This window comes from Pseudozyma hubeiensis (genome assembly GCF_000403515.1).
Source record: "Pseudozyma hubeiensis SY62 DNA, scaffold: PHS27, whole genome shotgun sequence".
NCBI classification, from domain to species: domain Eukaryota; kingdom Fungi; phylum Basidiomycota; class Ustilaginomycetes; order Ustilaginales; family Ustilaginaceae; genus Pseudozyma; species Pseudozyma hubeiensis.
Genome location: NW_012133809.1, coordinates 251,985 through 279,130, shown reverse-complemented (window position 1 = coordinate 279,130; position 27,146 = coordinate 251,985). Strand labels below are relative to the sequence as shown.

Here is a 27,146-nt window from a genome sequence, read left to right as displayed (position 1 = left end):
CACACACACACACACACACACACACACACACACACACACACACACACACACACACACACGGTGTCACATGTGTACGCGCCAAAAAGAGGAGGTCTAGCCAAAGTCGGAAATTTGGCCGACGATCTTGCTCGCTTAGCGGCGAGAACGACGCTACATTGTACCTACACTCTGGACTGTACAGCTGTCTACAGATCGAGCTAAAAATAAAGCGACCGGAGACGCTGCGACCCAAACGCAAGTGTTCTTGTTTGCAATGCAGTCACGCCAGGCAACAATATGGCGTTCGGTCGTGCTCGTCCAGGAACGTTGGTGTGGCACACGGACGTGCTATTGCGCGCGACGCACCCAGCTGATGTGATGAGCGGATTGGCACACACACCTCCTGTATCGTAGTCTTCGGCAAGGCCGCCCCCTCAGTGTGGGTGGACGCAACGAAAACAAAAACTGCGCAGGGGCTGCCGACAACGAAAGCTCGAAGCGCTCGCCAAGATATGGGCTCCAACGCACACACGCTTCCCGTTTCAATGGCAGGTTCGGCTTCAGCAGCAGCAGCAGCAGCAGCAGCATCATCATCAGCACACGAAAGCAAGCTGTCCGTGTTACAACTTTCTTTTCTCACCGTTGCGGAAAGCCCCACAAAGGCACAATCTTGATCAGCTCGCTCTCCCTCACAGCATCGACGCGTCCAAACAAACACGCTTCTAAACCTCCACCTGCAGTCCTGCGTTTTCGCACATGGTCAGGGATCCGAGAGCAACACACGCTGTTCAAGTGCCTCCCGCACACCTGGGATTTTCTGGGCAGAAAAGATTGGCCCTTTCGAATCTCACAAAAAGTGTTTTTTTATTTCCCTTTTTATAATTGGTGTTATTTTGGCGGGTTGTTCGTCTTGCCTCGGGCGCTACCTGCCGGCACCACCGCTTTTGTTTTAGGCACCCCAGAGCAACACAAGTCAGGGTTCAATTCAGTTCAGGAGGCAGAAGCACTTCGGTCAGAGGCTGCAGCGAGCAACAGGCCGAACAAAAAAAAGAAGCCTGCACAACAACACAACCCGGGCCAGATTATGCGTGCTTCGAACAAACCGTTCCGTCTGCTTGGTGCCGTCGCTAGCTGCTGCTGCTCTTTGCTGCCTCCGAGTGACGCGGCAAGGTCGCATACGCATCGCTTTCCGATTCTGGCCAAACGGCGTTCTTCCCATCGTCACCTTTCCCTCATCTGGCAACTGCCACTGCGCAACACCAGCTCGATCAGCTCCTGCGCTACGAATACTCGGCGAGGCCGACAAAGCGCTCACAGCAAATGCGTTTCTTCTCCTGACCGTTTGCACCGTCTACGCCGCCTCACCTTACGACCTTACGACTCTTCGGCTCCTCCATTGCACGCCCTGGCATTGCTACACCGAGCGCTGTCATGCGGTGATCTTGTAACCCTCCTCCTCCTCCTCGTCCAGCTCAGCATCATCCTTAAACTCAACTACAGAGCGGCATCTGGAAGGCATCCCAGCACCCTGTCACCCGCTGCTTCATTCGCGTCACATGCAGCACAAAAGCCCGCCATGATCATCCATACACCTCGGGCCGATCCGAACGTGTCGGCCTCTCCGTCCACCTCTCGTCAGACGGTCAGTCAACCAAGGACGCCCATCACCCCGAAGCGATACCGAGCCGCCCCTTCCGTGGCTCAGCCGCTTCCTTGGACTCCTTCTTCTCGTCGCAGCTCTGTTGTCGACGACGACGCCACAGAGCACGACTCGGCTGCTCAGAGCTCTTCCTCCTCCAACTGGCAGGCCAGCATCGAGCTCTCGCTGACTACTCGACGCCGTCTCATTCGCAAGCCTCTACCTCAGATACCTCCGTCCCAGCTCAACAGAACCGACACACCAGACGATGCAGACGACGAGTTCATCGATTCGGCTGCGCTCGACGCTCGATACAACCAAGCAGGCGCATGGTGGCCCGATGCGCTTCCCGACAAGCACGTACCTGCAGCTGCCTCTTCCTCTGCGAAGCCGTCCAGTTCGACGCAGAGCCCCCCTTCCATCGATGGTCAGGGCTTGGACGAACAGAGTCTACGTCATCTCCTCTCCATTCTTCACTACGCTGCGCTCGGATACGAATCCGACGCCGCTGCTGAATGCGACGACGGCACCATCGGAAGGAACGTGATTGTATCAGCAACAGGAACATACAAGAAGCAGGCGTCCAACAATAGCACGCCCGTCGCTGCGCCTGCGCCTGCGCACAATGACAAGGAGGCAATGTATGTGCTTGACGAAGCGACGCTCGACAGCCTCTACCTCGCTTTGCAAGCCGCCTTCCGACATCTTTCTCAGAGGCATCTTCTCGGAGACCTGCAACGTACCGCTTCCATCAAATGGCGTGCCGAGGCTCAGCTACGCAACGCTACCGCAGCCCAGGCAGCGGAGTCCAGCAGCTTCCTTTCGTCACGATGGGCTCGCTTTGCGTGGCCTGCTGCTGCTCTTGGCAAAGCGTACAAGGAAGCTCAGAAGAACGTCCTGCCACCTCAGCCGGGAGACAGCGCCTTCCCCGGCTTAGCTTCGCCTTCCTACCTTCAGACGAGCCACCAGCAACCTGACCAACTCTACAGCGACCTGGATCATCGGATCCGAAAGAGGGATGTTGCGGTCAAGATCCTGAGCAATGCCGTCTGGTTTGTTCGCAATTACGGCCCTGCCGCTGGTGTGGAGGCGCTGGAAGAGTCGAGCCAGGACTTTTACGAAAAGGTCAAAAAGCCACCATTTGCGGGCGATGAACTCGCTCCTCCTGCTCCTTCCTTGTCTTCATCCCGAAGAACATCGGAGAATCTACTCAGAAGGAACGCCGGGCTTCCCCACTTGCTCTCCAAGTCAAGCGCCACGACAGCTATCAGCGGCACTGCCACACCAGAGAGCGGTCAATCCGACGCTCCACCCACCCCTGCTTCGGAAGCGTCGTCCAAGCGGAGCTCTGCAACGCCGGCCGCTCCTCCCTCCGTGCGAGACTCCGGGACCCTTCCCGCGAGCTCGTCCGACCAGCAGTTGCTGCCGAGGCCAACCTCAACCACCGCCTCCGGTCTTTCACAAGCAGTGACACCATCTGACACCGAGTCGGGGCTGCCACCTTCCAGCGCGACAGCAACACATCCATTGCCTGGGTCGACCAATGTCAGTGCGGGCGAGAAGAGCAAAGCCATGGAACATCTCACCTCACTCAGTGCTGCTGCTGGCGCTGCCATGCGACAGAGGGCACAACACGCCGCCGCAGCTGCGGCAGCCACTGGCACCAAACCCGAAGATTCTGTCGATGCAGTGCTGGCTGCTTCCGCGCGCTTGCGTCCCCAATTCAGCCGACCGAGCCTGCGCTCCTTTGCTGGTCGCTCGGAAGCCGAAATTGCAGAAACCAATGCGCTCGAAAAGGCCGAGCGCGACCACTTGGTCAAGATCGGCCGAGGCTGCGACGAGTGGGCCAAGATGGTCGTTTGCCGACTCTGCGCTTCCATCTCTGTGGCCGAGAGCTCCGACAAGGTATCTCACCGAAGGTCGGGAACAATTACGGCCAGAGACATGGGTAGAGAAGCAGTCGCGGCTGAAGGAGCGGACGTCGGTTCGAGTGTATCCACACGCTCTGACATGACAGCCAAAGCGGGCAGAGTCGGTCACAACGGTTCTCGAGGAGATCAGCAAGGTAACGCTGAGAGTCAGGCAGAGGATCAGAAGCTCGCGTCGATCGTGTGGCAAGCTGACGTCTTTAAAGGCGAAGAGCTCTTCGCGCATGGAGGGGTCGACTCGAATGACTGTAGAGGCAGCGTATCGCCGGACGACGTTGATGAACGCGTCAGGCTGGTGGGAGGCAGCTTCGTATGTAGCGTTCAGACCGAAAAACAGAAGCAGGCTTTGATCGAGCTTATCGAGGTCGCCCTGTATGCCGGCATGTCGATGCTGCTCGAGTCGAGCTTTCTCAGCGATTCGGACGCAGCTCGACCCAAGATCGTCAAGGTGCCCACACGAACCACTTCGACCGTCGATGCACCACAGCGAGGCGCCAGCCTTGTCCAGCAAGCCGCCCTTTCTCGTTTCAGTTCGCAGCAAAGCCTCGAAAGCAGTCACACATCGACCTCGGGCACGACCGGCACCATGCAGACTTCCGGCCCCACACATCCGGCGGCTCAAGCAGATAATGGAGCGCACGAAGCCGATGCCATTCATAGGTCCGGTCCCAGAAAGTGGACAAAGAGCTTGTGGGGAAAGCTTGGACAGCAGCCGCTCGGCTCTGCAGAATCCAACGCGAATCTTTCCGCTGGACGACCGGGCACTAACGAAGATCACGGCACGGCGACGACAGCACCGCGCACTTCGCTCACAATGCATCGGTATCAGACGGACGACGATCCGAGCAATGCGATATCCGCGGCCGCCCGATCACCCATCTTCAAGGCCGGCGAAGAGCCCAAGCAGACGATCGCAGCCAGGAAAGCGGCTCTGTTTGCGAGCGCTAACAACCAATCCGGCCCCTCGACGCCGTCTGGAGCACGCGGTCACACCGCCGAACACGCAGCGCACACAGGTCACAAACCGCACCGCTTGGTAGGACGACTGATGAATGCCTTTGCGAAGCCCTCATCTTCGGAAACCTCCCGTCCGGAGGCTGTCGGCTACGGTTCTGACCCGAATACGGCGCTGATATCTTCCAAAATATCTGCATCTGATGGTGCACAGCTGGACACCAGCAGCAGGGCTGAGGCTGTCACGTCGCGATCTCGAGCGTCGACGATCGAGAACCGGATGTCCAATTTCGAGCGACTGCGCACAACGGCGAAAGCGAAGCCTTCGTTCCCCGTCGAAAAACCGAGCCCGGCGGCCCTATCGACCTCTCCCGAGCTTTCGATGCTCCTCTGCTACCAGTATCGTCCGGCTCCCGACCATATTGCATTTCCGACCGCTACCTACTTGACCGCCTTCCATCGTCTACAGCTGTTGCGCTTTCTGGCCGACCAACGCTGGGATCACTTGACGTTCGCCTCCCCCTCGCACGGCATCTCCGCCTCGGGCGATCTTGTGCCCTTCGTTGGCGTGCAAACGCCTCCATCATCGTCGTCGCCTTGGAGTGTCATCTTGTCGCGAGGCCAGCACCAGCAGCAAATCCAAACAACGTCACGCAGCGGCCTGCGCTCGGTCCAGCTCTTGTCGTACGAGCTGCTCTCCGGAAATGGCTCTGTCCTCGGCTTATGTCGCGAAGAAGTGGCGTTTTATCAGAGGCTCAGCAACAATCGGGATGTACCTCTCGGACAAGTCATCGAAGAGCTCGGCATACGTGCGTGTGCACTAGAGGCCGACAACGATACCGCCTCGAAGCCAGCACAGGACTCCCGCATCGTCGCGGGCAAGAGCCAAATCAGTGGGGCTAGAGACCGCAATGACGCTTCTGCGAGACCACGTAACAGCGCCTACGATGCCCCCGAGCAGCGCTTGCAATTCATCCATGGTTCCTGCCGAATCAAGCTTGTTGCCACCGTGTTACCGTCGCGACTGTACGGCACAGACGCTGAGAATGGAACGCAGCACGAGGCGGACTCAGATGCACAGCCAGCGGCGGGAAGCGGGGCGGTCTCGCCGTCTCTAAAGCCGACCAGATCGAGAGAATCTGACGTCTCTGCCATCGCTGCCGCAAGTCACACAGACAAGGAGGTGGCCGACACCGCCTTCGCTGTCGCAGAAACCGCGGTTCAAGCCGCCGAGACAGGCGCAACACGGCCGCTCGTGGATCAGCGCGGAAGCGGAAACACGAGTGGAATATGGATGTGGAATGCCAGCGCCAAGAGCGGCTGGCAAGCCAAAGCAACGCCGATGTCCGAGTCCACCTATCTGCTCTCCTTCGCTCGCTACCTGGAAGCCATCTCGTATCATCCAGCTCTGCGTCGAGCGGGTGGACTAGAACCTGCCAGCGCCAAAGGGTACGGAGGTCTGGCCAAGGTGCAGCAACAGCTTCGTCAAGGTAAGGGCGAGGACAGCCGCAGTGTCGCCGAGGGACCCAACTTGTTGCGCTTCTTCCGAAGCGGCCGTTCGCTTATCAAGGTGCAGGTACAACCTCTCGTTCTGTTTGACCTACACTTGGAGGGGCCTTTTCTGAAGACGAGCAACGAGCGTCGGCGCGAAAGGAAGCAAAAGCAAGCGCAAGCGGAGAAGCGCAGGCTCAAGCAGATGGCTGACGCAACGCGACTAGAAATACAGCGCTTCTTCGCTTCCGTCAAGGGCACCACGACCAAACTCGAAGACGTGTTTGTGTCGCGCGATCTCGACGAATCTGGCAAGACCGTTCGCAGGAAGTCGGCAGCGCAACATGCAGAGAATGGTCAGACAAACGTGACAGGCCTCCCCTCGTCATCGTCAAATTCGACGATGCCAGACATGGTGGCAGAGCCGATGAATCTGCTGACCAACTTGCGTTCGTCGCTCCGTTCCGACGAATTCGAGCTGTACGAATCTTTGCAAAGGACTTTGCACCTGGACGGCATCAATGACGTCCGCAAGGCGTTCGCCGACCGCGCCAAGTCGGCCAAGAACCGCCTCACCGCATGGATTAAGAAACACCTCGACAAGACGGAGCGGACCAACTTTGAAAACCCGCACTACGACGAGCCCGAGTATTTCCAGGCAGGTCGCCGAGCCTTCCCCGGAAGTAGCTTCATCATCCGTGACGACGAACCGCTCTCCATCGTCGCCTATTCACTCAGCTCATGCGACTTCCGCGCCGAAATGGGCACGCTGGCTCAACGTCACGCCGATGCTACTGGCTACATGGGAAGCAGCAACGAGGAGCACGTCCGGCAATGGCGTAGCGGGGTGGTCGATGGCAGCGATGCTGCTAGCGACGCCTCCTACATTTCTAGATCCGGTGCCAGTGCTGCATCGGCTGCCTCGAGCTTGCTGAGAAATAGGGTCATGCGCAGAGTGCCTCTCGACCAGCTCGACCCGGACAAGGACGAGGTGTTCTACGACGCCGAGCCGGTGCGTGCTGTGCTGAAGCGCAAGAAGCGAGGACGAGAGTCGTCGATCCTATCCTTGACGCTGCGACGGGTGGGGTCCACGCTTTCGGAATCGCAACGCGCCAACTATCAAGCAACGAACGCCAATGGACGACCAGCCTCGTCGTCCGGTTCAATCAAGGTTCGCGACGACTCCGACGATGACGATGATGTTAATGACGACGAAGTCGAGGTCCCGACGAACGGTCGCAGTTCGACAATCTCCACTTCCATCGATGGCCAGGACACAACGCTTGGCGCCCTTCGCACGCCCTCGAGACGGCCTCCTGCTGCCATGACGGATCAGAAGACGCCGTCGTCGGCCAAGGCCGAACCGCGCACACAAGGCAGCGTCACCGCGCTTCGACGCACGTTTGAGCTGCGATCCCAATCCTCGTTCTCGTCCATCCCGGACAGGAAGTCCTCAATCCAGCCTGCGCAACCGCATCAGTCTGCGGGCGCCAGCACAATCAGCAATGCAAGTACGGACACGACCTTCCACGCACAGATTACGCCCATGTCCGGCCGTCCTGCATCACTCGCCAGCATCTTTTCGTCCACCAAGACAGACTCGGAGGCCGCAGATTCGCACTACAGCAGGGTCTCAAGCCGTACCATCGGTTCGAGCGTCCCTACAGCGAATCCGCGTTCGGCGTCCCAGCCGCGTCGACCGTCTTCTTCTCTGGCATCCGAGGCGTCGGGCGGCGAAGAAAACGCCGAGACGTACATTGGCGCCCCTTCTGCGGCCAAGCACAATCACCCTGCGCAGCCGTCTCTCGCGAGCGAAGGCGTGGCGGGCGCCGATGCCCGATCGTTGCAGTCCAACAGCACGTTGCCTGGATCTACCTCGACCGAGTCACCGCACATCAAGCACAACCTGGTTCAGGGAAGCACCAAGATCTCGTGTGTCACGTGGTTTGCCGAAGAATTTGCGGCGCTTCGTGAGCGATGGGGAGTCGAGCACGACTACATCCAAAGTCTCTCGCGCTGTCAGCCATGGGTCGCCTCGGGCGGCAAATCCAAGTCGGCGTTCTTCAAGACGGCAGACGAGCGCTTCATCGCCAAGCAGCTGTTGACCGTGTGGAGTGTCGACGAGAAGGAGGCGTTCCTCGAGTTTGCTCCCGCCTACATCCGCTACATGATGAACTCTGCCGTCAACGATTGTCCTACGCTGCTGGTCAAGATCGCCGGCGTGTACAGCATCAAGATTAAGGACATCAAGGCGGGGGAGACCAAGCTCAAGATGACCGTGATGGTGTTGGAGAATCTGTGGGCAGGCGATGGTGGCAAGTCGATCAGGTTTGATTTGAAGGGCATTCGAGATCGCAAGGTAAAGCTCAGCGCTCAGCAGCAGCAGGAATTGCAGCAAGCTGCGACGAACACGGCGGCCAACGGACAGCCTCTGGTCGAGGTGGCCGGGGCAGGGAAAGGTTCGACCATTCAAGGATCGGCGACGACTGCTGTGAACGCAGGCGTGGCATCGATGGCAACGGGTGGATGTGATCAACCCGCTTCTGGTGCTTCGGTGGGGAACAGAGCTGGGGATGCGGGTAGCGCTCAAGCTGCCGTCGGAAGCGGCGAAGCCAAGCAATCGTCGGGCTCCAATGCTGTTTGGTGGGACAGCGAATGGATCGAACGGTACCGTCACCGCGCCTTTGTACCCGAAACGCAGAAGGAGCACTTCCTGCGAGCGCTGCAAAACGACACGCAGTTCCTCACCGCCTCCAACGTCATGGATTACTCCCTGCTCCTCGGAGTGATGGAACATCCCGTTCGTCAAGACGACATGTACCCACCCGCATCCGCACCATCCGCCAGCGGCACCACGACCCCTCTGGAAGCAGCGGATCTGCACGAACCACCCGAAAGACCCTCGTTCCGATGCAGGATCGTCGACTTCCTCGGCGCATTCACGCTCGCCAAGCAGCTCGAATCCAGCTCGAAAAAGGCGCTCAAGGGTCAGGACGCAAGGGGCAATGTGACGATCCTGCCACCGAGCGAGTACGCCAGCCGCTTCTTGGGGGCCATGGACACGTACTTTATCGGTACACCGTGTCAGCCCAGGTTGGATGCGGGGTATGGGTTCGATAGGATGTGCGAGGAGGTGGCGAAGGGGAACGGGGAAGGAGAAGTGAGGCGGCCGAGGCTTGCGTCGGTTCTGTAGTGTCTGTAATGGTGGCAGTCAAGAAGATCTCGATGATGTAGTCACGATCGATGAAGAGGTTGGGTGATGAGCACAACGTGCGTCGCCTGTGATGAGTGTGGCTAGAAGTACAAGTGGTGAGAAGACGGGGTAAAGGTGATTGTGTGTGGATGGATCTGAGATGGATCAATGGGTCGGGAGAGTCGACGCCTGACCGGGCATCGGACTATTGAACCCGGACGCAACCCTACTATCGTCCCCCTCTTCATCTGCATCCTCGTCATCCTCGTCATCGTCATCGTCGGGTCCGTCCTTCTTGGACGCTTTTCCTCTCTTTTTGACTCTGGGGTTTGATTCCTGTTCCATTCTGTATCTGCTGAGGTAGACCCTCAAAATCTCCTCGTAGTTGTCGAAACCGAGGACTCTCATAGCGTAGAGGATGTCGTCACCGTTGATGGTTTTGCGTTTTTCGGCGGAACATTTGTCGGAGGCTTCCGAGGTGATGAAGGAGATGAGTTCGGAGACGCAGTCCTGGACGCATTCTTTGGCGTCTTTTGCGATCTTTGCGTTTTCGGGAAGCGAACGTTTCATGATACGGGAAATGTTGGCAATGGGTAAGTCGGGGTCTGGGAAGAGAGCGGCGTAGGTTGGGTGTGAGGAGAGGTTGGTAGGATCGATAGAGGTGGTGGAAGTTGAGGTAGGAGTGGATGTTCCGGTGTGTGGTTGTTGATGCGCAGGAGGGTGAACAGCTGCAGGATGCGAATGGTGTGATGAAGGGTTGACGTGCGAGGAGGGTGAGGCGTAAGAGGCTGGTGTAGAATGCGTGGATGGTGATGCATCGAGCAACGTATGTGCGCCGATCGGCGTTGATGTCGACGTCGACATTATGGCAGCTGAGAGGTATCAGGGATGCAGTTGGTCTGGTTGAGGTTGTTAGACGCTGATGCAAAGTTTGAGATTCGAGGCAGAGAAGGCTGAGTTCCGTTCACGACCGAAACGTCTGGCTTGTTGCAGTTTGAAGTCGCTCTGAAACTTCTTTTTAATATCGGCTTTGCAAGAAAGACAGTTGAAGACTGCAACGACGAATGCGCTAAGTGGAATAGCAGTCTGTTTTTGAACAAGGTCGTGAACGTTCTCTTCGTCAGTGGCTGGTGATGATGGTGCAAAGGCATCTCTTTGCTCGTCACCATCCCAAAATGAAACTCTGCTCTCCACTCCACCAAATATCTCTAGCTTGCATGCCTGTCAAAATCTTAAAGAGCAAAAAAAGAATTAGCCGCGGTGCAACTGCGTAACCTGCGTCCTCCTGCAGCGTTGGAAGAAGGACCCTTTCGCCGAATTTTTTGCTCGATTTCCCAAGAATTCGTAGCGTAGCTCACGTGACACGTCCCTTCCGAATTCCGAGTCGTTCCGCTCCGGTTCTTCTCCTCAGACGGTCAACGATGTCCTCATCCGAGGTGGCCGTGGTGGGCTACAATCGAGCTCATCGACAAAGAATGGCGAGAAGCAGCGTGAAGAGAATTGAAAGTCTATATGATGCTGTATTGATGAAAATATGGACCGCAATCTGGACAGAATGGTTGAGTGTGAACCGAACTTGTCGATGCTGCTACTGCTCGCTCTGCTGCTTCTTGTAAGGAACAACGATCTTGCTCACAAACAGATTGTGCAGCCTCGTATCCGGGGTCAACTCGGGATGGAAGCTGGTCATCAAGATGTTGCCCTGCCGCAAAGCGACGATCTGCGAGTCGTGGTCGGGTCTGCGTGCGATGTCCATCCTCGGATCGCGCTGCGCTACGTGAGCGGCAACTGGGCGGTTGGAAGGCGACAGAGGCGTCGTCACCGGTTCCGGCAAAGTGGCGAGGATCTCGATGGGCGGTCGCTTTTGTGCTGATGCGATGGGATCCGACGTATCATAGAGTGGAGGTGCCACGACGATCCGTAATGCTGGATCCGTGTTGGCGAGTTTGGGAAGCGGCGGTTCGGATGCGTTGGCCGGTAGCTCTGCTGTAGGTGTGAGGGGCACTGCGTTGGTGTTTGTGATCGGAGTAGGGACAGAGTCTGGCAACGCATCTGGGTCGACACGCTTGACAAGCGTGGGTTGGTCCACTGCGACCTTTTCGAGATCGCTCGGCAGAAGCAAGGCGTCAACCACCGGTGCACGAATGAACACTCCATTGAAAGGCTCGTCCTGCCTGTCCAGCCCTTCGATCGTCAGCCCAGTCTCGAACGAATCGATCTGTGAGCCAAATCCATTCCTCCCGACCCTGACATCGACGCCGCCGATCAACTGCTGACCACCCTTTTTGCCTCCACTCGCCTCCCTTGCGAGCATGATCATACCTGCACACGTGCCCCATACGGGTCGACCTTGCCTCACCCACTGGCGAAGAGGTTCGAGCAAACCGATGCGTTCGCAGCCGAGTGAGATGGCGGTGGACTCTCCACCGGGGATGATGAGCGCATCGCAGTCGGCGAGCTGTTCGGGCGTGCGGACGAGGGTGCTACGGATGGTCTGGTGTGGGTAGAGCGTGTTGAGGCGGTTGACGTGTGACGCATGTTCACGGAATGCGCCCTGCATGGCGAGCACACCGACAGTGATGCTTGACGACGACGCCGAGGCGGAGCTGGTCACGGCCGAGGGAGAGATGGCGCTACCGTTAGCGCCGCTGGTGAGGGCCGCGCCCGTTGCCACACCGATTCCAGCCATTTCGAGCTCGATCTTGTGGTGAGATACGCAGCGATGTTGCAGGTGCAAGCGTCGATGATGTTAATGGTGAGCAAAGATGACGATACAGGATAGTGTCTGGTGCCTTGCCTTGTGGGGCTGGTGGGCCTCGGCAGCTAGAGGCGTTGATTCATAGGCTGGCTATCGAGCACCCTCGATGCTTGCAGTAACAGCCAATTCAACCTGCCGCGACAGTGCCGAGAAGATCGCGCCTTCTGCTGACTCGGAAGCTTCCGACCTTTATTTTGTGATTTCAGAAGAAAAAAGACTGGCTGTGACTTCAAAGAAACAGAACTGGTGAAGAAAAATCACGATGTTGGAAATACAACTGTAACAATGAATTCCAAGATGTGGCTGCTCGTTCGGGTCCGACGAGCGACGCGAGAAGAACAGCGAGACGGACACAGGCCAGGCCGAGCAGCTAAGCATAGCATCAGGAGAGCGACACCAAATCTCCACTCGACATCCTTGATCCCATCTCTACATCTTACCACGATCTCGATTTCGAGCAACAGGCCAAGGCGCAAAAGAAGCACAATACTCGACCTGCACTTCTTGGTCGACGGGCGCTTCCATCATGCCGCCTCGCAACAGGACGCTCGACCTTCCGGTCGCTGTCAACGAGTCCATCTCGCTCGACTTGGACCCTCTGCCTCCCGCAGAAGACATCCAAGTCTTCTTGGAAGCGCTCGCCTACGAACGCCCTCCTTCCAAATACTGGTCTCGACTCGCAACGCAGCTCTACATCGAAAATCGCGTTCCCGAGGCCGTCCAGGTCTGCGCACAGGGCGTCCAGGTGCTTGCCCCTTACAAGCCGACTGAGACCATCCCGCTTCGTGGTCTGCTCGCTGCTTTCTCCCTCAAGAACGCCAAAACTTCGCCCAAGATCATCCTCAACGATGCTCGCTACCAGCGCATCACGAATCAGCAGATCAAAGACGCCCACTACAAAGAGTCATCCACCACCCAGTCGCAGGCCAATGTCCTCGATCCCAAACACCACATCAACCAGCTCTCTAGAGCCATCTTTCTTACCACGAGTGGTCAGAATGAAGGCGCTGAAATGCTCTACAATGTCATCCTCAACCAGCATCCTCGACATGCCCTCGCTCTCCTCGGCAAAGCTTCCATCAACCTCCGAAAGCGCCAGTACGCGCCCGCCCTCAAACTCTACCAGCAGGCGCTCGAGGTCAGCATTCTCGTTCAGAACAAGGCCGACGCCGACGGCGAGAACGCAGCCAACCTAGGCTGGAGAGGGCCCGACCCTCGCATCGGCATCGGTCTCTGTCTCTGGGGACTCGGCCATCACGATGCTGCCAGAAAGGCGTGGAAGCGTGCCGTCCAGCTCAACCCCAAGAACGCCGCCGCTCACCTGCTGCTCGGAATCACCAGTCTCAACCTGGTCAAGCAGACCGCACGTCTCGTTCCTGGCACCTTTGGCGCTCACGTAGAGAGATCTGAAGAGGAGGCGCGCGAACTCGCCTACACCGAAGGCATGTCGAGTCTCCAAGAAAGCTGGAAGCTCGACAAGAGCAATGCCACCGCTGCCATCGTCATGTGCGAGTACTTCATCAACAACGCCGCTCAGGCCATCAACCGCCCAGGCCCTGTACAACAGGCAGAGCAAGCCGCCATGGCTCACTACGCCACCGCCTTCAAGCTTGCCGAACATGCCATACAGTACGCCGAGACGCGCGTTGGCGTCAATCACGCTCAACTCGTCTTCGCCCGTGCCTCTCACCTCGCCTCGCAGCTCTCCATCAACGCCACCCAGCCTGAATTGCGCCTCCAAGCGCAGCGATACTATGCTCGAGTCGTCGATGATGTCACTCGCATCCTCTCCTCGGGCGCCGCTGGCCAGAACTCCGCCAACAGTGCACAGCTCCATCTCTGCCTCTCCCTCGCCACGCTCGGCTTGGCACAATGCCAGGTTGCCAACCGCGACCCCCTCGCCGCCATCAACACGCTGGACGCGCTCACCTCCCGGCCCGCCAACTCGGTCTCGGCCACTCAGACCATTGAGCTTTCGCTGCTCGCTGCCAGTCTGCGCGCACAGTCGCATCCCGGTGCCACTGCTTCCGAACGACAGGCTGATGCCGAGCGCGCTCGCATCATTCTCGATCGTGCCCTTCGTCTCATCGAGGCCGCCAAGCTCGATGCGTACGGTCCGCAGGCGCTCTTTGCCCACCCAGACGAGTTGCCTTCCGCCGCCCCGGCACCGACCGACGACGCTGCTTCGGACGTACCTGCTGCCCTCGCCAAGGCTTCCTTGTCCATCCGCACCGAAGACTTGTCCAAAACGGCCCTCGAGGCCATCGCCAGTCTCGGATCTGACCCGCTCACACGCGTCGAGTTCGCCGAATTGCTCCAGACCGAGGACCTTGCTCGTGCCTCGACAGCGTACGCAGAGGGACTTGAGCTTGCCAAAGCCAAGGCCAGCACGCTCGATGCCATCGATACCGATGAGGCCGCCACGAACGTGTCGCTGCTGGCCAGCCTCGAAACGTGTCTCGGCGCTGTGCTTGCTATCCGCGCCACCGACATCCCCGCCAGCGATCCACAACGCCAAGAGGAGCGAACATGGCTGCTCGAGCGATCCATGTCGCGTCTCGAATCCGCCGTCACGGCTGCTGCCAACGCCGTCAACGCTTTCGGTGCGTCCGCTGCTTCGGCACCCGCAACCACAGCTCGTCTCGAAGCGCAGAGGACCGTCGACGCGGTCAAGCTGATCGCCTCGTACAACCTGGGCCGCGCCAACGAAGCTGTCGGCAACGTCGATGTCGCCCGTCAAGCTTACCAGTCGCTTTTGGGTGCTCACCCCGAGTACACCGATGCGAAAGTGCGCCTGGCCATCCTCAACGTCGCCAAACCTCCCGCCGGTGCGTCCGGTCCAGACGCTGTTGCCAAGCTCAAGGCGCTGCGTGACGTGAGCAACGCTCTTTTGAAGGAAGCTCTCGATTCAGATCCGGGAAACCTCGACACCCGTTCCACGTACGTCTGCTTCCTTGCTGGAGAGTTCGCTGGCAGCCCCACGCCTTCGTGGGGCGCCATCAAGGAGTTCACTGCGCAACTCTTCTCCAGCACGTCCAAGTCTACTGCCGAAAGCGGTCGGCGCGATGCTCACACGCTTGCCTCGCTCGGCTGGACCTACTACCAGCTCGCCGTCCACGCAGCCGGTCCTTCAGCGAAAGCCGATCGTAGTAAAAACATGATGCGTGCTACAGATCTCATGGACAAGGCTCTTGGAGCAGACCCGCGTTGCGCATTTGCCGCCCAGGGCATGGCCGTCCTGCTCGCCGAGGACGCTTTTGCTGAGACGGCAGGTGGCACGTCGCTGACGCTCCCCGTGCTCGGAGGTGCACCCGAAGAGCGAAGGAAGAAGAACGCCGACGAGGCTCTCGCCATCCTGTCCAAGCTGCGCGAGATGAAGGACGAAGGCAGCGTTCACGTTTGTATGGGTCACGTCCTCATGCAGAAGGACGAATTTGAGCGTGCGCTCAAGTCATACGAGCTCGCCTCGAAGCGCTTCTTCAACGGTGCCAACGCTGCTGTGGTGCAGTACGTGGCGAGAGCCGAGTACGCGATCGGCATGAAGACGAAGTCGTTCGCCAGCCTACAAAGCTCCATGGCGCATCTCGAAGAGGCACGCGAGTTGGTGATCAAGGAGCGCGGCATCCAGCACCCCGAATGTCGCCAGATCGAGTACAATTACGCAGTCACAGCTCAAAAGGGCCTGCAGATGCTGTTCGATCTGCAAAAGGACCGCAAGACGGCACAAGCGCTTCGCGACGCCATCGCTGCGGTGGAACGCATCCAGCCTCTGCTCGTCGCGCCCGTCGACGCCGCCTCACCCCAAGAGACGCCGATGGGCAAGGAGGGCTCGCTCCTCGAGGCGGCCAAGCGCGGACACCTGCTGTGGATGTCGCCGGAGATCGTGGAACAGCGAGGCAAGTACGGTGCGTCGTCTCTGCTGCAGCGTGCAACACAAGCTCTGGCCGACCAGGAGAGCTACGAAGCCGAGATGCTGAAACAGAAGGAAGCGGTTGCCGCCGCACGCAAAGAAAAGGAGTTGCTTCGCGAACAAGAACGCATCCGCAAGGAAGAAGAGTACCGCGCACAGATCGAGCAGATGGCCGAAAAACGTAAAGCTCTGCGAGAGGAAGCGGCCAAGATCGAATATCTGCGCGAAGCGACACCCGAAAAGGAGCCGAGACGACGAGCGAAGAGGGAAGATGTTACGTCGGGAGAAGAGGATGCACCGGATGCGGCTGCTGAGAAGGGCAAGAAACGCAAACGAGTTGCGGCAGGAGGCAAGAAGAAGAAGGGCGGCAAGAAGAATCTCGACATGGTCGAGAGCGACGAGAACGATGATAGCGACGACGAAGGATTGTTCGGTGGCGGTGGAGGAGCGAGTGGAAGCGAAAGCAGTGATGCCAACGACGACGAGGATGGCGACGATGAGATCATCCGCAACGGAGCCAAGCTGCTCGCTGACGAAGGCGAGACTGGCGGTACACGCAGCGGAAAGTCGTCGAAGCTCTCCAAACTGGCCAAATCGAAGAACAAGCCTCGAAAGTCATCTTCCAAGAGCGAAGGCAAGAAGAAGCGCAAGAGTCTCAAGCGAGCCAAAGCGCGCGATACGGACGAGGAGGAGGACGATGACGCGGACGCTGCTGCCAACGGAGGCGACAGTGATGCGGACACAGGCAAAGCGAGGAAGAGCAGGAAAGCGGTATTTGACGAGAGCAGCGACGAGGAGGTAGGGGGAGGAGAAGCAGAAAAAGTCGTCGAGCAAGAGGACCAAGAAGGCGAAAGTGACCAACGACATGATCGATAGCGATGAGGAGATGGCACTTCTGGATATGGAGTGATGTCATCGCAGGCCTGAATACGGATAAAAACCAATGACCAAGTCGTTCCGGAATCATGACAACGTGCGTTGTTCACACACACAGACCGGTGTGACCAGGGTATGTTATGTGAAGCATCTCTGGCTGAAATGGATCGCGACCGCGGGTATCCCCCTTTGACCATGAGAATCTTACATTTCTTCGAAAATTCGCTTTCAGACCAAGATGAGTTTTAATTCTGGCTGCTCTCTCTGGACGAGAGCCGAGGAAAAGAAGACTGACTCGGATGGCCGGCTTTTAGGTCGCAGCCTTAGCGGCAGGCCAGGTTTTATGTCCGCCACTTGACACAGAGTGTGGAGCCGGATCTTGTTCGACCAAAAACTAGAAGAAAGCGAGTTGCGTGGGGATTGTGCACCGCTCGGCTTCCGGTTACCCAAGACCTTTCCATACAACCAACGGCATCAACGCATTTACTCTCTGCAAGATCAGGTCGAGGTCGAGATCCAGGGCTCGCATCTTGTCATTGCTTCTTTCAAGCTTTGCTCACTTTCGACGAACACTCATTGGATCGACTTGGGAGGACTCGATCTGCAAACTCTGGAGACGACTTCAGTTCTGCACTCGACAACTTGGAAACACTGCTTCCATCACCTCTCGCGAATACCGCAACGATGTTCGATTCGATAGAAGATGCGGTGGCGGACATCCGCGCTGGGAAATTCGTAGTTGTGCTCGATGACGAAGACAGGGAAAACGAGGGCGATCTGATCATTTCTGCCTCGCTCTGTACGACGAAACAGATGGCGTGGTTCATCCAACACACGTCTGGATTCATCTGCATCTCCCTCACTCCCTCCCGGATCTCCTCCCTGGAAATCCCGATGATGGTTCCGAACAACACGGAGAAGAACAAGACCGCCTACACCGTCACCGTCGACTACAAACACGGTACTACCACCGGAATCTCGGCGCATGATCGTGCACTTACCTCCCGACAACTTGCAGACGAATCTCTGTCCGCTTCACCCGCGGATTTCACGCGCCCGGGTCACATGAACCCCCTACGATACACGGAAGGCGGCGTAAGAGTCAGAATGGGTCATACAGAAGCGAGCGTAGATCTTTGCAAGTTGGCAGGGCTGCCACCAGCGGGACTGCTGTGCGAGTTGGTGGATCCGGACGATGAGGAGGGTGGGATTGCGAGTAGAGATGCGTGCTTGAAGTTTGCGAAAAAGTGGGGGTTGAAAGTCACGACGATCGAAATGCTCAAGAGGTACAGGGAGGAGAAGGAGGGTGAGTTGGAGGCGGAGGAGGTGAAGAGGTTGAGGGGGGATGAGGCGAGAGGGGTGAGGATTGATGAGCAGAAGGTGGTGCCCCCTACGACGACGACAGCTGCGTGAAGGACCGAGTTCTAAAGTGGGGCAGCTCACGGGAACAGTCCAGAGACGAAGGCTGCGCTCAGATGCGCTTTGGCGTGAAGGACCAAGCGAACGTCGACGGTCACCAGCACATGTATAAGATGAAGGAAACCTTGTCGCGAGCAATGGAAGCATGACAATCTTTCTGTATTCCTGGGTCAGTTTAGTCGTGCGGGCAGAGTGTGGCGAAGCATATCTGATGATGCAGTGTGACTTGCTGATGCGTCTGAGAGAGAGACGTGTCGTATGCCACGGTTCACCATGAGTTACTCCTGTACAAAGTACGTGATCACGAGGGCCCAACCGCAGCGCCGTGGATTTTGGCACGCTACAGTAGACGGGTGGGCTGGATCTAACAATATGAAATTGGTAAGCGGTGAAATTTGTTCTTCTAGCTTCTTCCCCTTTGCAGTGCAGCGCTGCAGACGCGTGATTTGGAAGGGCAAAAGACACCGTTTCGCCCTGTGCTGCTTGCTGCTGGTCCGGAGCGCGCAGTCAGAGTGTGGCTCTGAGCAACACTGTGAGCAGCAGCCAATTCTTCTCGAGTGCAACACTTTTTTCCTCCCCTCTGCGCGCACGCACGCACCAATCCTTCTCGTGTCCAACAACATTGGCTCTGCACCACCACCGACCGCCGTACCAACACGCTTCTGTCGCCAAACAGCACACCTTTCGCAGCGAGAGCTTTGTGGCGCAGTCGAATCTACCTCAGCTCGATCCGGAATCGGTGCGAATCTGCAGCTGCGACCCACCCTCGCGCAGTCCAGATAACCTTCACATATCAACTCGACCATGTCGGCACCCATTTTTGCCCAGGAGGCCACACAGGAGCGTGCCGAGAATGCACGTCTCTCGTCCTTCGTTGGTGCTGTCGCTCTCGGCGACCTCGTCAAAACCACGCTCGGTCCCAAAGGCATGAACAAGATCCTCCAGAGTGTCGGATCCAACGACATTGTCGTCACCAACGATGGCGCCACCATCCTCAAATCCATCCACCTCGACAACGCTGCCGCCAAGATCCTCGTCAACATCTCAAAAGTGCAGGACGACGAGGTCGGCGACGGCACCACCTCTGTCTGCGTGCTTGCGGCCGAGCTGTTGCGAGAAGCTGAGAAGTTGATCGAGATGCGAATCCACCCGCAGACTATTGTCGAAGGATACCGTATCGCCTCGGCTGCCGCGCTCAAAGCTCTCGAAGACACCGCCGAAGATCACGGCAAGGATGCGACCAATTTCCGCCAGGATCTGCTCAACATCGCCCGCACCACCCTCAGCTCCAAAGTGCTCAGCGCCGACAAGGACTACTTTGCCAACCTCGCCGTCGACGCCGTCCTCCGTCTCAAGGGTTCCACCAACCTCGAACACATCCAGATCATCAAGAAACCCGGCGGCAAGCTCACCGACTCGTACCTCGACGAAGGCTTCATCCTCAACAAGAAGATCGGCACCAACTGCCCCAAATCCTTGACCAATGCCAAGATCCTCATCGCAAACACGTCGATGGATACGGACAAGATCAAGGTGTTCGGAGCACGCGTTAGGGTCGAGGGGACGGGAAAGCTCGCCGAACTCGAACGTGCAGAGAGGGACAAGATGAAGGCCAAAGTGGAAAAGATCAAGGCGCACGGCATCACGTGCTTCGTCAACCGTCAGTTGATCTACAACTACCCGGAAGCACTACTGGCGGAGGCGGGGATCATGTCGATCGAGCATGCGGATTTCGAAGGCGTGGAGAGGCTCGCGCTCGTGACCGGTGGAGAGATTGCATCTACGTTCGACCGACCTGATCTCGTAAAGCTCGGCTCGTGTGGGAAGATCGAAGAGGTGATGATCGGGGAGGACAAGCTGATCAAGTTCTCGGGAGTGGCTGCGGGAGAAGCCTGCACGGTTGTGCTGCGCGGTGCGACGAGTCAGATGCTCGACGAAGCCGAACGTTCGCTCCACGACGCCCTCTCCGTGCTATCGCAGACCGTCGGCGAAACGCGCGTGCTGCTCGGTGGTGGATGTGCCGAGATGTCCATGTCCAAAGTGGTCGACGAAGCCGCGCGCTCCACCTCGGGCAAAAAAGCCATTGCAACAGAATCCTTCGCAAAAGCGCTCCGACAACTCCCCACCATCCTCGCCGACAACGCCGGGCTCGACTCGAGCGAGCTCGTCGCCCAACTCAGAGCTGCCCACCAACAAGGCGACAAAACCGCCGGGCTCGATCTCGACGTCGGACAAGTGGCGGATATGAAACAGAAGGGCGTCAGGGAGAGTTACAAGTTGAAGAGACAGGTCGTGGTCAGTGCTACCGAGGCAGCGGAGATGATTCTGAGGGTGGATGATATTCTCAAGTGCGCACCTAGGAGACGTGAGGCTCATTAAGGGAGTTGTACGCCAAGAAAGAGGGAGGTGTGTCGAGAATGCAGAGAAACAACAGTTGTATTTCTTCTCTCCGATGCTTGTCTGTGGTCTGTTGGGAAGTGTGAGGGTGGAGGACAGGGTATGCGAGAGAGAGAGAGAGCAAGTGGTCGTCTGACGAGTGTGAATGTTGGTGATGAGAACTTGCTCAAAGCTTGTTGGCATCCCTGAAACTGCCTTTGCACAAACCACTCGCACACACCAGCATCATCGCTTTTCAAATAATGTTGTATACTGCCAAGACAACGCCGCTTCTCTTGCACGTATCTCAATCCCTCTCCGCCAACCTCTCGAGAATGACCGAGATGTCATCCTCGCTCAATTTCCTAAACCTCTTCTGCAGCTGCACCTCCTTGGGCAACGTGCTGGAATCCAACTGCTCCACCGCTCCCTCGTCGTCACCTCCCACGACAAACTTGGCAGCTTCTGGACCGCCGACGATGGCGACCTCCAACTCGCTCGGCTTGAGGTCCTGCGCAAGCACCGTAGCCAACGTGTTGACTGCGAGGTCCAACGTCTGTTGCATTGAGAGGCTGTTGGAGATGTGTTGGGCTTCCAGTGCTGCGGCGTCTGTTGCGCTTGCACCTGCTGGAAGTTCGGGAGCGTCGTCTCCTGTGGCCGACGTAGTGGTGGTGGTGGATTTCTTAAACTGCTTTTCCAAAAAGTTGGTTGCTTCGGTCTGCTTGACACCTGCAGCGGTAGCTCTGAATCCCACATAGTAGCCCGCTGGATCGATCTTGAAGATCTGCGGTCCCCGCTCTCCATCCACCCCGACCAGAATCATGCTCACACCATACGGCCTCATCGCAGCACGCTGCGTATACACCTGGTTCATATTCGCCAACCTCTTGGCCAGCAGATCAGGCGTGATGGCGTAGCCGTACTTGTACTTGAAATCGGCCGCCTCCATCTTGGCCCTCTGCACCTGCGCACGTGCGTCGGCGACGCGACCGGTCATGATGCATCCGATTTCGGGCGTGAGGTTGAAGATGTTGGTGACGGACGAGGCATCGATGAGCTTGTCGGGGAGTTTCTTCTGGCCGACGACGACGCAGCAGTCTTTGCCGCGAACGGCGATGCTGGTGAGACCGGCGGTGTTGATGGCTTTGAAGGCGTATTCGACCTGGTAGAGACGTCCGTCGGGGGAGAAGATGGTGAGGTAGCGGTCGTAGGATGAGCGCGACATCTTGGGGTAGTGTTGGTCGCTGGACAGGCGAGAGCGGGAGTGGACGGTGACGCTCGACAAGGAGCAAGTATCAAATGATGATGTCGAGGATACAGATGAGGATGATGAGGATGATGACGACGACAGTGACGGCAAAGAGTCGACGAGATGGAATGTGCGCGCAAAGTGACACTCTGCGTGTGGAGCGAGTCGAGCTGCACTGACGACGCGGTCTGAGCGTTGTCTTCCTCAGCAAAGCCTTGGAAATAGAAGTGGCAGCAGAAAGGCAGTCTCGATCACCACGTAATTCCCTGACTGGATACGTTATCGCCGATGTCTGACGCCCGATTGTGACTGCTCCACGTGATTGTGAATTATTTTCTTCGCAGCGGCTCTTACTCTTAGGGCTTGCAGAAAGGCGCAAAGCAAATTTTTCGTTTTTGGAGATTTCGAGGCAGACTGACTGGCCGGCTGGCTGACTGACACTGAAGCTAAGCCTGGAACTTTTTTCTTCTTTCATTTTTGATTTGAGAAAGAAAGCTTCTTGTGCTTCGTCGCCATCAGCCAGACTCTGTACTCCTCTACACCTCCTGCTGCCTCACATCTTCGCTACCGGTCTCGCTCGAGTTTCACGGTCATTGAAGCATCACAGCTGCTCCGTCAACCCACCACGCTCGCCCTCCTCGGTGCGCAGCGCAGCTTCCAATTGCATCTCTCCGACACCGGATCTACACAAACCCGGTCTAGCCTCGTCTGGCTAGCTTGCACCAGTCACCATGTCGTCCGCTCCAACCCACATCCTCTTCGAGTCCGCTACGGGATGCGCCGTCTTCGAGGTCTCTGCCGTCGAGGAGATCGGCTCGCTGACCCGTGCCGTTCAGGAGAGCGTCAACGAGGTCAACACCTTCGGCAAGATGGTCAAGCTCCTCTCCTTCTCCCCCTTCAAGAACGCTCTCGATGCGTTGCAGGCCTCGCTCGACATCTCTGAAGGTGTGGTGAACGACTACCTCAAGTCGCTTCTCACGCTCAACCTGTCATCCGGCAAGAAGAAGAGCGTCGTTCTCGGTGTTCAGGACAGGAACTTGGCTTCGTCCATTGTTGGTGAGCTCGGTATTCCATGCGACACTGGTGAGACGTCGCTCGAGCTCATCCGTGGTGTGCGTCAGCATGCCGAGAAGCTGCTCAAGGGTATGGCCGATGGCGATCTCGCCAAGGCTCAGCTCGGTCTCGGTCACAGCTACTCGCGTTCCAAGGTCAAGTTCAACGTCAACCGAAGCGACAACATGATCATCCAAGCAATCGCGCTGCTCGATACCCTCGACAAGGACGTCAACACTTTCGCAATGCGCGTCCGCGAGTGGTACGGCTGGCACTTCCCCGAACTCGTCAAGCTGACCACCGACAACCTGACCTACGCCAAACTCGCCAAGTTCATCCGCAACAAGGAGCGTCTCTCGGAGGACGACGTCGAAGGCATGACCGACATCCTCGCCGGTGACGAGACCACCGCCAAGAACATTCTCGACGCAGCTCGCGCCAGCATGGGTCAGGAGATCGGCGAACTCGACATGCACAACATCCTCAACTTTGCCGATCGCGTCGTCAACCTCGGCGAGTACCGAAAGAACATGCACAAGTACCTCATCGAAAAGATGCACCTCGTCGCACCCAACCTCTCCGCCTTGCTCGGCGAGATCATCGGCGCACGACTCATCAGCCACGCCGGTTCCTTGACCAACTTGGCCAAGTACCCCGCCTCCACCGTTCAGATCTTGGGTGCCGAGAAGGCTCTCTTCCGTGCCCTCAAGACCAAGGGCAACACTCCCAAGTACGGTCTCATCTACCACGCTTCCGCCATCGCACGTGCTGCACCCAAGAACAAGGGCAGGATGTCCAGGTTCCTCGCCAACAAGATCTCCATCGCCTCGAGGATCGACTGCTTCTCCGACACCCCCACCACCAAGTTCGGCGAGGTGCTGGCGGTGCAGGTCGAAGAGAGGCTCGCCTTCTACGAGACGGGTAAGGCGCCAAGCAAGAACAGCGATGCCATGAGCAAGGCTATCAAGGCGATCGAAGAGGCGGCTGGCGATCTCATGAATGAAGACGCCGACGACGATGACGACGAGGACGAGGAGGAGGAGCAACAGATGCCAGCGGCAGTAGGCGTCACCGATCCAGCAGACAAGAAGAGCAAGAAGGACAAGAAGGACAAAAAGTCCAAGTCCAAGTCCAGCGATAAGGACAAGAAGAAGGATGTGGAGAAGGCGGCCAAGAAGGCATCCAAGGATTCCAAGAAGGACAAGAAGGACAAGAAGGAGAAGAAGTCCAAGAAGTAGGACATACGACCTTCCTTCCTTGGTACTCGCCATCATTCTTGCATTCTTTGTTGCTTTCTCTCTTGTTCATAGCTCTCCGACATTGCACTTGCTATCTGTACTCTAGTTCTCGGTTTCTTCGAAAGATCTTCATTCTACACGCTGTTCGATTGCGATGTGTCAAGAGGTTGGGTTGTATTGGAAAGCGAGAGAGAGAGGTAATGAATTTTGCCGGCCGATTCACCGCGTGATAATCGTGCGCAGGTGGCACAGCCTTTTTTTTTGTGGGGCACGCACGACCTTTTCAGGGTTCAGGTTTGAAAGTGTCCTGTGCGTGTTGCTTCAAACAGACCCCCACCTTTCTCCTCCGCCTCGAAACCACTTGCTCTTTGCACCTTCGACACGATTCCGAGGAGATCCTTCAACGAAACCTGCTCTTCGATTCGCATAACCTGTCATTGTACTTGTGACTGTGAAGTTTCGCCAACGATGATCGCGGGGATCCCACCGAGCGAAAAGCAAGCGTTCTTTTCGTTGCTTGACGAGTATTTCGCTTCTCGACCACATCGTCTTCCCCCCTCTTCATCCACGACCACCACTACCTCCGCACCGATCCGTGGGGTAGCAGGATTGACAGATCGCGCCACCACCTCTATCGGAAACGCAGCCGGTACAGCCGCCAGCTCAGCAGTCACTTCTGCACTTCGAGATCAATTCGCCCGAACCGGCTTGACCAAATCTTCCCCTTCCCCTTCCCCTTCACCTTCACAACCTACTTCTGCATCAAGACCCATCCCACCACCAGCCCGGACAGCAGCTAGCATACCTCCTCCTCCCACCACTCTACCACCGGGAACGATAGCCTCCGCAACCGTCCTCTACGACTACGCAGACGGATCCGATCCAGACGACTTGGTATCAAAACACGGCGAAACGGTCTACCTCACCGAGAAGATCTCGGAGGATTGGTGGAGAGCTCAAAGTCAGGCGGGAGATAGAACGGGGATCATACCGAGCAGCTATGTTAGGGTGTTGTAGACCCCAAAGCTGTAGTATGGAAACAACAGTACAGCGGGAGATATTGCGGGTGGCATCGAGCGCGTTTTCAGGGCGTGGTCAGGATGCGAGAAGCACGGTGTGGGCGGGACGATGGGAAAGGATTGGCTGCTGGTCTGGAGGTAGTTGAGGCGCATGCGAAATTGGGCTCGGGGAGGAAGCATGTGCACGATACGCTGCAGGATTCGCTCTTCCAGCATCCCGACGTTGCACAAGTCTCCGCTCGCTCCGTCCAGAAGCAGTACCAGACCAGCAATCAGAAGCTTCCGTTGTGCAGTGCATCCAACTGCATCATCCCGCCTCGTGGCACTTGTGCAGAGCAACACGGAAGCTACCGTCGCTCGAGAGGGCTCTGCTCCTGGTCGATCGAGGCAATCCAGCTGTCTGACCTCGAGTGTGACACCTAGAAGCCAACCTCCTGTCATGTTCACAATTACGACCGCGGCTTGCTCAACTGTGCGCCGTACACAGGAAGCAACAGAGAACATGCTTCTGCAGGTCTCTTGTGATGATCAGAACGACACAGAAGGTGTCGCTCTGCATGATTGTAGAACGAAATGTGCCCTTCTCCAAATCGAATCAAGTCGATCGCAAAGGTTTCAAGCATGTCCATCAGACATAGACGAGCATCAATCGTTATCGAGCAGCCAGAGTCGATGAGCAATGCCCACTTCTCAGGTGTCCGTTACCGTGCAGCTGCAATGACGAAGCCTGTTGATGCCGAATCATATATGACCATGTTGGGTCGATCTCATTTACATCTGATCCCGATCGTACGTGACCGGTGTCCCGATCGAGATCAAGTCTTGCGCATAGCAACTCATTGACCAGGAGCAGCAATTTACGCAGAACACGTTCGTTGGGACGTGGCCGCAGGAGGCGACGCTGCTCGGACCTAGCGCATCGCACTATTCGGAACCCAGGAACGACCGGAAGCGCGGTTCTCGCAGCGCGAACCATTTCTTGATCGGATCAACCACACCCTAAACACTGTCCCAAATGTTAGGGCAGCTCGCGCGTACATCCCCACGACACAGCACAGCTGAGCTCAGCGTGCGGCACTACTGCATGTGAGATCCCTCTTCGGCTTTTGCAGTGTGTTGCTCCTCGCTAAATTTGCCGCTTTCTGTATCGCTTATGGAGGATACGTGCGAGGAGAGTATACAATGTACGTGGGCATCGGCTTTGCTCCCGAGTCAGGAGACAATTTGCCCCCGAGACCATCTCTCGCAAAGCAAAGCCAATGAAGGTCCGCGTCGCGATCTTTTCTTGCTTCGAATGCGCAAGTAGAAATAAGAGCAGCGTCTTGTGGACCGCTGAGTTCTCGGGCACGTCGGGGACTGAACTTAAAAACAGTAGGGCCACAACCCTGTCCCCTCGTCTCCCGAGCGGCAAGCGGCATTCGAGCAGAGATCGCGATCCCAACTGCACCACCGCAAGACATGTTTGAGCGAACGCTGCTATTTCGATTAGAGGGCCGCTCTGCATCGAACTGCGCTTCCGCAGCTGAGCGCCGTTCCGAATCCTGGGATGAATATTGACTATGTCCGCTCCCTTTGCGATCTCGGCGATCTCGGCTAACTCGGAGGAGCTCGAATTGGTCGCGGAGACAGCCAACGGATCTGACGCTGCGACGAAACAAGTCTATCATGGTGGTGGGTGCTTCTTGCATGGCATGGCCGCAGCCGACTTTACGAGGCTATGCTGGCTGAACCCATCGCCTTCTGATCCCAGCGGATCCGTATCCGCATCTCCGGGCTCCTGCGCCCGACGGAAGGTAGCTCTCGACGATTCCTACTACGTTTAGCGTCATTGCTGGAAACTCGATCGAGATACTGCTGGACGAACCGAAAGCACCTCCTGTCTGGGCCGACTGTGGCAAACAGGCTGATTGACGTATCGTTTCGGATGTCTTTGTGGACGGCTCGAGATTCAGCCTTTCTCGATCAAACCTCAGGGTTCGCCTGTGTCTTTTTGTCATTGGCAAAATGTGCCGTGTAAGTGCCAAACAAATAGTGCACAAGGCTACGACGTGATTGACGCCAAGC

General features: G+C 57.3%; 9 protein-coding genes across 9 annotated transcripts; 5 read left to right on the top strand and 4 right to left on the bottom strand.

Moving 5' to 3' along the window:
* Window positions 1–1,063: 1,063 nt before the first annotated feature.
* Window positions 1,064–9,184, top strand: PHSY_002692 (hypothetical protein; the record flags this gene model as incomplete). Its single annotated transcript, XM_012333314.1, has 1 exon — window positions 1,064–9,184. One exon carries the CDS (start codon window positions 1,064–1,066, stop codon window positions 9,182–9,184), a length of 8,121 nt encoding a protein of 2,706 aa, XP_012188704.1.
* A 165-nt stretch (window positions 9,185–9,349) lies between these two features.
* PHSY_002691 (nuclear transcription factor subunit) lies at window positions 9,350–10,048 on the bottom strand (the record flags this gene model as incomplete). Its single annotated transcript, XM_012333313.1, has 1 exon — window positions 9,350–10,048. The coding sequence occupies one exon, from the start codon at window positions 10,046–10,048 to the stop codon at window positions 9,350–9,352; it is 699 nt and encodes a 232-aa protein (XP_012188703.1).
* Window positions 10,049–10,772: 724 nt separating this feature from the next.
* Window positions 10,773–11,873, bottom strand: PHSY_002690 (hypothetical protein; the record flags this gene model as incomplete). The annotated part of the gene is made up of 1 exon (XM_012333312.1): window positions 10,773–11,873. The coding sequence occupies one exon, from the start codon at window positions 11,871–11,873 to the stop codon at window positions 10,773–10,775; it is 1,101 nt and encodes a 366-aa protein (XP_012188702.1).
* Window positions 11,874–12,468: 595 nt separating this feature from the next.
* PHSY_002689 (transcription elongation factor) lies at window positions 12,469–16,728 on the top strand (the record flags this gene model as incomplete). The annotated part of the gene is made up of 1 exon (XM_012333311.1): window positions 12,469–16,728. One exon carries the CDS (start codon window positions 12,469–12,471, stop codon window positions 16,726–16,728), a length of 4,260 nt encoding a protein of 1,419 aa, XP_012188701.1.
* A 684-nt stretch (window positions 16,729–17,412) lies between these two features.
* PHSY_002688 (hypothetical protein) lies at window positions 17,413–18,930 on the top strand (the record flags this gene model as incomplete). Its single annotated transcript, XM_012333310.1, has 2 exons — window positions 17,413–18,034; window positions 18,572–18,930. 2 exons carry the CDS (start codon window positions 17,413–17,415, stop codon window positions 18,928–18,930), a joined length of 981 nt encoding a protein of 326 aa, XP_012188700.1.
* A 144-nt stretch (window positions 18,931–19,074) lies between these two features.
* Window positions 19,075–20,526, top strand: PHSY_002687 (hypothetical protein; the record flags this gene model as incomplete). The annotated part of the gene is made up of 1 exon (XM_012333309.1): window positions 19,075–20,526. One exon carries the CDS (start codon window positions 19,075–19,077, stop codon window positions 20,524–20,526), a length of 1,452 nt encoding a protein of 483 aa, XP_012188699.1.
* A 304-nt stretch (window positions 20,527–20,830) lies between these two features.
* On the bottom strand, window positions 20,831–21,748 carry PHSY_002686 (20S proteasome subunit; the record flags this gene model as incomplete). Its single annotated transcript, XM_012333308.1, has 1 exon — window positions 20,831–21,748. One exon carries the CDS (start codon window positions 21,746–21,748, stop codon window positions 20,831–20,833), a length of 918 nt encoding a protein of 305 aa, XP_012188698.1.
* Window positions 21,749–22,503: 755 nt separating this feature from the next.
* On the top strand, window positions 22,504–24,063 carry PHSY_002685 (hypothetical protein; the record flags this gene model as incomplete). The annotated part of the gene is made up of 1 exon (XM_012333307.1): window positions 22,504–24,063. One exon carries the CDS (start codon window positions 22,504–22,506, stop codon window positions 24,061–24,063), a length of 1,560 nt encoding a protein of 519 aa, XP_012188697.1.
* Window positions 24,064–25,061: 998 nt separating this feature from the next.
* PHSY_002684 (hypothetical protein) lies at window positions 25,062–26,058 on the bottom strand (the record flags this gene model as incomplete). Its single annotated transcript, XM_012333306.1, has 2 exons — window positions 25,062–25,552; window positions 25,788–26,058. The coding sequence occupies 2 exons, from the start codon at window positions 26,056–26,058 to the stop codon at window positions 25,062–25,064; spliced, it is 762 nt and encodes a 253-aa protein (XP_012188696.1).
* Between the last annotated feature and the right edge of the window lie 1,088 nt (window positions 26,059–27,146).